Here is a 9,088-nt window from a genome sequence, read left to right as displayed (position 1 = left end):
TTATATGAAAATATAGGCCTAATATTCCAAAAAAAAAAAAAACCCAACTTGTCCCAATTATATCAAAAAAATTTGTCTCATAAAAAACCTCCAACTTTTATATTTATTTCAATTCTACTTGCTTAATATCAAAAGAACCCACAACTTCAGCTTATATCCCAATTATATCCAAAAAAATTGTCTCATAAAAATCCCAAACTTTTACTTTCTTTCCAATTCTACTACCATCACTCTTCCATCCATAATCATTGTTAGTTAACCTTACGGGATTTGAATTTTCTTGTTGAACTTACCGATAAATCTTCGAAATTTGAAAAAAGAAAATTTCACGACGAGATTTAAGATCGTTCTTCCAAATAATCAGATCTCCACGTCTAGTTGTTCTTTGAGCCGTTGAGTGCCGGAGTCAATCCGAAACGTGCCGTCTTAAGTGTTTTTGTATCTCCCGACAATGTGTAGAAGAAGCAGACAACAAAAAAGAAGTTGGAGGTTTTTTCATGTCAGCTTTACTCAAGTATAATTCATTAATAATGTGAAAATGCCACGCATGATTAACTAATAGTGATTATGGACGGAAGACAAACGGTGGTAGAATTAGGATAAAAGTAAAAGTTGGAGGTGTACTATGAGACAAAAAGTAATTTTGAATATAATTGGGACAAATGTTAAAGTTAGGATTTTTTTAGGTATTAGGTAGTAAAATTTGGACAAAAGTAAAAGCGTTGGATTTTTTTGGGCAATTAGGTCGGTAGAATCATAATAAAAGTCAAAATTGAGAGTCTTTTATGAGACAAAAAATTGAGTATAATTGGGACAGATGCTAAAATTGAAGGTTTTTTTGGATATTGAGCCTGAAAATATATAATGTTACCCTTTCATTCTTTTCAAGTTCTTGGTTAATATTCAACATTTTTATATAATTGAAGAACTAAATTAAACAAACACCAAAAGTTCAAGAATGACATTGCATTCTAGGCTAAAAGTTCATTAATCATACTAAATAAATTAAAAGTTTAGGAATGACATCGCACGTTGAATCAAAATTTAAAGATCATTTATGTCATTTTTCATGCTAGAAAGATCAAAATGTGCCGAAGCCCGATTAAGACTGGGAAGGGTGCAGCACTGTCATCCGGGGCTGGGAGCGGGGTCCTTCCGCCGTCCTCCCTTTTCCTCCAAGAATTCATGTCTGATGACCTCCATGTTTGGGGGTTCAGGTGTTATATAAAAGGAATGATGGATAAATGCTTGTGGACTCAATTTGCTCTCCATTTTCTCTCTCTTCCTTTGGTAATTCATAGGGGCGTGCATGTTACTCTTCAGTTATTTTAGGAATTCAAGAACTCCATTGTTTCCCTTTGAATAAGTATATTGATGTGGAGAGGAATGTGAAAGCAGAGAAAATTAGTGAGGATGTTGAGATGTATGTGTGAATTATGTTGGATAAATCTCGCATTAGAGAATTGAATTCATCTTTGCTGCATTAGTGAAGTTTAGTAGCAAATGCTTCTATGAAATTAACGGGATGTCCTCTCACATTTATCTTTCTATTTCATTATAATCGAATTTTCTCAAATTAACTTTAATCTTTGATTATTTGTTAGTCGGAGCATGTATATTTGATCTTGAAAAGCAGAAACGTCAAAATGAACCATTTATAAATTATTTTTTTTTTCGAGAAACAAACGACATTGTAACTATTAAGTAGCTACTTTAAGGCGTGTGTTAGTAAACATCTATTTACATGTGTTCGTACACAAAACGAAATTTTCAGTCTAAACTTGGAAGATTAGAAAAAAGTATATTGAGATAAGATTAATTTTACCGCAAAAACCCTAAACGAGAGACAATTTGAGAGCTTTGATGGCTCAACCTTAATTTTTTTTTTTGTCTGAAGCTTAACCTTAATTGGACCGTCACGAAAATTCAAATTGAGGGTCTCGAATCATTGGCTTAATCTCAAATCGACCGTTACGAGTTTTAGTTCCTCTTCACGAACCGCACCTGACAACGTTAATGACCTGATCTCAAATCAAAGGCGATCGGGGTTTAAATTAATCCTTCCAAAGCAAAAACGCTCATGTTATATGCAACTTTGGCATGGAGGAAGGATCAGTATTAAGAATCTCCCATCATATGTCAACTCAAGCGTCCATTTATTTCGTAAAAAATAAATTATTTAAAAAATATATTTTCTTAAAATAATAATCCATGAAAAATATTTTCTTCATCAATTCCTATACATGTCTAAATATATTTGTAGATAATAAAATTATTTATCATTTACTCATTTTTATAAGCGACAGAAGATATTACTTTTAAGAAAATGCTTTCTACATCATTCGTTTTCTGCTTAGCCTTCTAGATCTGCAAAATTGAAAGTCCATCATACGACATTTCAAACTCTAACCTCAAGAACCCAACCAAAAAAAAAAAGGTATCTTTGACACTTGCGAATGCCTTCCACCGTGAGCTCAAGTAAGAAGAAGAAACGACCAACTTCTTCCCATATTTATATCAATGTGATGACACATTATGCTCTAAACACCGGCGTCAAATTGGATTCGATCGTTCAATCTTAGCCTAATAGTTTCGCTATCTCGAGTCAAGATCCCCTACCTCATAACACAACCTCTCCCTTCAACATCCACCTTCTACACCAGGAGATTTTAAACAGTTTTGAACCCAGAAAAACAAAACACCAGCCTGTCATAGATAGTCGAGAACCTTACACATCTGGAAAGTTTCACTCAGCAACAAGCAAAGAGGAGACAGCTACTCCTGATTCTCTGCTTGGTCCACAAGCAAAAGCAAGATGCACCTCTCAGTTCCCATGTAGAACTAAAAGAATAAACGGTCTAAAGCACAGATGGAGACACCCCCTTATGGTGCTATAGCAAAGACATCTCACGTTTGCAAGTACAACAGACCAAACGGATGACAAAGATTACAAATTATACTGCAGCACATTATGTATATTCCACAAATAAACTGAACCTGGACATAAATGGAAAGAACAAATAATGGCAGCGGGCCGATTCACAGGGTTTCTTAGTGATATTAACTGGGTACAAAACACATGCACAAATTCTTATGTTTGACTTCACCGGAGACTGGTTGAACATCTGGGCGAGATACCCAGAGGCTCAAGAAGAGGAAGAGGAGGAGGACTTAGTAGGGTTGAAAGCGACCTGTTCCGCGCAAGAAAGGGTTTCGTGGGGTCCAGCCTCTTCTCGGCCAACACCCATCAGGTCGAGGTAATTCTGATAGTGGGAGATGATGGTGTTCATTTCGTCATTATCGCCCTGTCCGCACACTTGGTCTCCGTAAAGGATGTTCATAGTGGTGCCGAAGCCAGGGACACGCTTGGCCAAAGTGTCGTTCTTGGTGGGCTTCCAGTTACCAACAAAGGCGTCGTGAGCCGAAGGCTGTGATTTCTTGACCGGACTCATCCACTTCTGAATAGCAGCTTGGAAGGCGAGGGTTGCATTCTGCTCAATGTATTCTGGATGGTTCAGCAGATCCACCTTCAAAGCTTCGCCAATGGGACCATAATTGTAGTTCCTAAATTCAGATCACAGACAAAAAGAAGAGTCAGAATTTGTCTACCAATGAAATGAAAGCCCTGTAATTATATGCTCGAATGTAAGAGATTTTCCCCGGTCATTCGTAATTTGGGTAGTGCCTTGCGTATTACCAAAGAGCAATGCTGTCCTCTATGTCGAAGAGTACTCATCTAAAGTCGTTTCCGAAGTGATGTTAATTCTCACTTGTCACTGAGACATAACCGCATTTCGTTGCAGATTCCATGTAGAAGCTTCAAAATGTAGACCTTTCAAAAGAAAAGGTTTCAACTCACAGAGTACTGTGTGTTGCAGCATCATTTAATGAAAATTTTGTGATAACACTGACAAGCAAATTGCTCATGCTACATATCAATGAGTTTCTGGTAAAGTGTGGCAGCACCCTCAAGTGGAAATCCACCCTCATTATCCGAGCCTATTCATACAACTATATGAGTTTACATTTTATTAAATTGTTGACAGAGTTTATGACTCGTCATAGAAACAGAGACTGTTCTCGAAAGTTCTTGAGACTGAAAGCTACATATACATACCAATAGATGGGCAGGGCACCACGGCCATAGTATTCAACTCCAGGACTACAAGGAAAGGTGAGTTTGTAGTAGTCATCACAGTATGACTGGCTAGGGCTCATCTCTTTGTTGTAGCAAAGACCCCATGCGAGAGGTCCTCCAGTTGCTACTCCGTAGCCACCTGAAATCATCATCAGCGATCATAATCATGTGAGAAATACTCTTAATCAAATTTTAATGTATAAGAGAGACGGAATGTGCAGTCATTTGCATTTTCAATGGCAGTGAAATTTTAGCTTGTCAACTGACAGCCAGTACCAATTAACTTGGATCAAATTTGTTTGAAGCAGGTTTACTATTCAGTTGAACCAACATACATTCGTCCACTAGATTTAACTAAATTTACTTCATGCAACTAGATGTCGTCCAGTCCCAACGAGATCTAAGTAAATTCTTTCAAGGCTGTCCATCAACCATCACTAGTAAATGCTTAATGAGTCACACTTACAGATCAGATTTCTCTACAGCAATACCCGCAATCAGTTTACTACAAACAACATACCCTATCTATGTAGGAAAAGTTAAGAGAAATAAGGAAATCTGATGCCAGCACGACAGATACTGATAGCTTCATCGCATAAAAATCAATAACAAACCAAAAAGATCATACCCATAATACACATCACTCCCAGTAGTTTCATCTCGCACTTCACTAAAACCAAAATTTAGGGAAAAAACAATGAACATGCACATTGACTTCTCTACATAAGCAGTGTGCTTCCCTAAAAGTATACCAAGAAACTGAACAACCTTCAAAGGACTACCACCAAAATCACTTTCATTCACAAGCAAACTCAAGCCAACAAACTTCGGACAGTCAACTTCCCAGTGGAACCAGAATAAAATACCAAAAAGAAGATCACAAAACGACAGAAAACTGCTTCCAAATTGCTACAAAAGCAGCCCACATGAATTCAAATCTCACAGATGGAGACAGGACACATTTTCAAAACAAGGGATCCTGCCATCCAACAAAAATAAGATGTCACCGCAAATGAAATAGGTTGGTAATTTAATCCCCTTGAGCAACCATTACCACAAATTAACCTTCAAACTCATCCAGATAACTACATGAAGCAAGATCAAGATCACAACATAGCCATATGTGCGCGCATGACCTTCCTAAGGCTCAATAACAATTAAAACAGCTACAAAAAATTCAAAAAAAAAAAAAAAGTCACAATTCACTTTAGAGGCAAGATCCATACAAGAAGTCTTAGCTCCGACATGGCCGAGGAAGGCAGAGACCTCCTTCATCTGCATGAGCTTGCCGCCAGTGGTGCCAAAGCCAAGGGGCTCGTACAGGGCGGCAGCGGTGATGAAGGACTGGTAGTCCCAGAAGCCGACGGCGTGCGCCACTGGCGAATTCCGCTTCGAGAAGAGGTTCTCGAACTGGTACGTCTGGAAGAAGTCGGTGATCGTCTCGTTACAACAGTACTTCGACCAAGTGTTACATTCCCATCCCTTCAAACACACCTTCTCCCCCTTCACCTTCTTCACCAAAGTCTTGGTGTCATCCCCACGAACACCAACCATCACACTGCTCGCCAACACCGCCATTGCAAGAATTACCCATATCGCTTTTCTCATCTCCTCCATCTTGAGAACTGGATATACAAAATTTTTGCAGGGACAATTCATAGAGTCATTTCCACAAATGCTTGCATTACATCAATATCATCAAACATTGATGAGCAGCATTACATCAAGTCAAAGCACAAAACTTTAGAAACGATGCGGACACATGCTGGTAAACACACAAACTAGACGAAATCTAACGACACCCTGGACAATTCATTGAGCCCCGAGACTGTAAAAGAACCTAAAAGAACAAGAGCTAATGGCGATTCTTGGTGAGAGCTAGGACTTACCCGGATTATTCCCAGATCGGAGACACGGAATGAGAAGGTGGGTGTGCGCTAATTTCTTGATTCTGGGTCGTCGGTGAGTGTGGATTTGCGAGCATCTAGAGAAAGAAAGAGAGAGAAACGGAGGTGACCCAGAAGGAGAGAGAAGGGGACGCGAGTGAGAGAGAGAGTTAGATCGAGGGTCACTGTCGGATGCCGTGAACCAGTTGGTGCGGCACGAGTCGTTAAGCGTCGAACATGTTGGGGAGGAATCGACGGCTGCGATGAGCTTTGAGGGCAAGAAACGTTCGAGATTTAGGTGAGGACAGGCTGTTGTGTGGTCGGAAAATGAATTTCTTTTCTCTTTTTATTTTTGGGGCTACTAGGAAAAGGAGAAGGAAATTCTGATAGAGCCGACCCAACAAATTCCCTCCACCGACAGCCTCTTTGAATCACTTTATTGCCTTACAAGGCACAAGTAAAAGAATAATGTCCTAATTTTGATTTTATGTAATGTAAGGGTGAGCGTAAATTTTTAATTTTACATATAAAAAAAAAAAATTGTACTAAGCTAGATATAAAATCTAAAAAATTTTTAGTGAGACAAAATTTTCACTTCTAAAATGAATTTCTACTTTTGAAATTATTTTTTCCCCAATTTGTAAAAAAAAAAAAAAAATAGCTTTTCTAACTCAAGAAGTACTTCTCGCCTTGTCCTTTTTTTATCACGCTATCATCCTCTTTTCAATCATACCGTCCTGTGCTGACCATCGCATGTTGTCGCTTATCGCCGACCTCCATCAATCGCCGCCAACAACCACTGCCAACCACCAACCATCACCGGCCCTCGCCCACCACGGACCTCCGTCCGCCGCCCCCCGCCGACTGCCCTAGCCAACCACTGCCCACCGCCGACCTCCACGGTCGTTGCCCATCGCAGCTCGTGACCACCGACCACCACCGCTTTCAATCTCCACCAACCGCCAACCTATCCCAGCCGCTATAGTCTCCAATCGCCTATCTTCACTTGCCACGACTATCGCCAATCGCCGCCCCCTGCCCCGAACCATCGACCACTGCGTCGGCCGCCGCTACCGAGTTGCCTTCTTCGGCCGTCGGAGTAAAAAATCAATAATAATTTTTTTTAAAAGTAAATGATATTTTTAATAATAAAATTATTTGTAAAAAAATTTAAAAGGTTCAAAAAATAATTCGAATTTTTAGATTGCCGATAGTGATTTTTCATAAAAGATTTTGTGTTAATAATGTTTTAGAAGTATAAATTTTCAACCGTTATCAAACGAATTTCTCTAATTAGAAATAACTTCTAAAGCAGAAGTAGAAAAATCAACTTATATTTCGGGGGAGAAGGGGAAAAATCAACTTATGGCTAGAAGTTGATTTTTGAAAAAAAAGTATTACCATGCACGCCCTAAGTTCAACCTTTTTTTTTTTCATATAATTGACAAGCTAGATGTAAAATCAAGAAAATTAGTGAGACAAAAATCGCAAAAATAGTGTATTAGAATTGTGTTGAAACTTATCACAAAAATAGTCAATTGAACCATCCGGCCAATTTTGGCCAAAAGGCGCTGACGTGAACGTTAACCGTCCTATATGTCACGACTTACGCCAACGTGAACAATATTTAATAACATTTTAATAATACTCTTATTTTTTTAATTTTTCTCATTTTTCTTTTTTTCCCCGACTTAGGGCCGGCAAGGGTCACAAACTCAATTGGGACAAATTCAAAAAATTTAGGACTGAATTAATAAAAAATTAAAATTGAATTAATACAACTGCAATTGGTATATGACTTTTTTTTTTTTATAATTTTCCCAAGAAATATGCATGACGCAAAGACCTGCTTTGCACAAGCGTGTGTTCATGAACATATCTTTAGATATAACGACATATCTAATCCAACCCCGCAACTTAGGATCATCTTTAGGGACCTCCTGGAGTTTCGATGACTTGAGATTTGCAAATTTCTAAGTCGTTGAAAAAACTTTCTCTTTTCAAGAAACAACGATTACGCAAATTTTTTATATTTCTCAATCTGTCATATTGTCGAAATAAATGGAGGAGCATTCAATTTGTAGAGAGGAGGAGGAAATCTTTGAACTTGTCTAATTCAAGATTTTCTATCCATAGTTAAAAAGAGGGGTGAGCATGGTCCATATTAGTCTGGTTCCCTCGAGAATCATGGATCGGACCGATGGTATTGATTCTCGAATGTAGGAACCGTGGACCAAACAGAATATCTCTGGAAACGTGAATTGATTGGACCACCAATCTAATCTGGTTTTTGGACGGTCCAATGAAACCGGTAAAATGAAAACAACAGCGGACATTGATTTACTATTGCTAATCAGGCCTCATCAGTGATGATGGTTATGTTGTAACCCATCATCGTCCATTCGTCCTCTCATCATGCAACCCTTTCAAAGCGTGTGGTCCAATTCGTGCCCATGCCTCGATGATATTGGAACTTCAACTGCCCAGAAAATCTTTCTATGCAGGTTCTTCACACCTTTTTCTTCTCTCTTTTTTTCAGAAAATCAGAATTAATTTATGGTTTTTTAAATTTTAATTAACTTATTTATTGAAAAATAAAAATAAAAATAAAAATTCGTCGGTCCGGTTTCCCCCTAAGATTGGAAATCGGATTGCTCGAACACCGGTTTCACTTTGAGGGATTGGGGAACCTGGCCGGTGACCTCAAGAATCGAGCCAAACCCATTGGTCCGGTCTAGTCCCGACGATATTCAGTCCGGAAGATCCATTTTGCTCACCCCTAGTTAAAACAATCGAATTAGAGATAATTTCATGATTTTTAGTTTATTAATTCATTATCCAGCAATTAAATCTAAGGTAAAATTGACACTTATCCAAGTAAACATAATTTAAATTAAGTGAATTTTGAGGGGGGAAAAACCAGCATATTCGATCTATTTCGTTGGTCGAGTTTATACAATTCATTAGATTGAATAAGAGAATGACGTTTGAGATTGAAAAATCACTAAATTGATGTGTTTTTTTTTTTTTTTCATGAGTGTAGTGAAGACGAGAGGTGACGGAA

At 38.4% G+C, this 9,088-nt stretch overlaps 1 protein-coding gene across 2 annotated transcripts; it reads right to left on the bottom strand.

Moving 5' to 3' along the window:
• Positions 1-2,936: 2,936 nt before the first annotated feature.
• On the bottom strand, positions 2,937-6,191 carry LOC115745258 (chitinase-like protein 1). 2 transcript variants are annotated; one of them, XM_030680704.2, is made up of 4 exons: positions 6,028-6,191; positions 5,365-5,763; positions 4,118-4,277; positions 2,937-3,564 (listed from the first exon to the last, which is right to left on the bottom strand). In XM_030680704.2, exons 2-4 carry the CDS (start codon positions 5,753-5,755, stop codon positions 3,147-3,149), a joined length of 969 nt encoding a protein of 322 aa, XP_030536564.2. In that variant the 5' UTR covers positions 5,756-5,763; positions 6,028-6,191; the 3' UTR covers positions 2,937-3,146. The 2 variants fall into 2 exon arrangements, with proteins under 2 accessions (XP_030536564.2, XP_030536563.2); XM_030680703.2 differs by having other exon boundaries at positions 6,024-6,190.
• Positions 6,192-9,088: the final 2,897 nt, after the last annotated feature.

The sequence above is a fragment of the Rhodamnia argentea genome, chromosome 1, assembly GCF_020921035.1.
Source record: "Rhodamnia argentea isolate NSW1041297 chromosome 1, ASM2092103v1, whole genome shotgun sequence".
NCBI lineage: Eukaryota > Viridiplantae > Streptophyta > Magnoliopsida > Myrtales > Myrtaceae > Rhodamnia > Rhodamnia argentea.
Note: the sequence above shows the minus strand (reverse complement) of the source record. Positions and strands in the feature narration are given on the sequence as shown.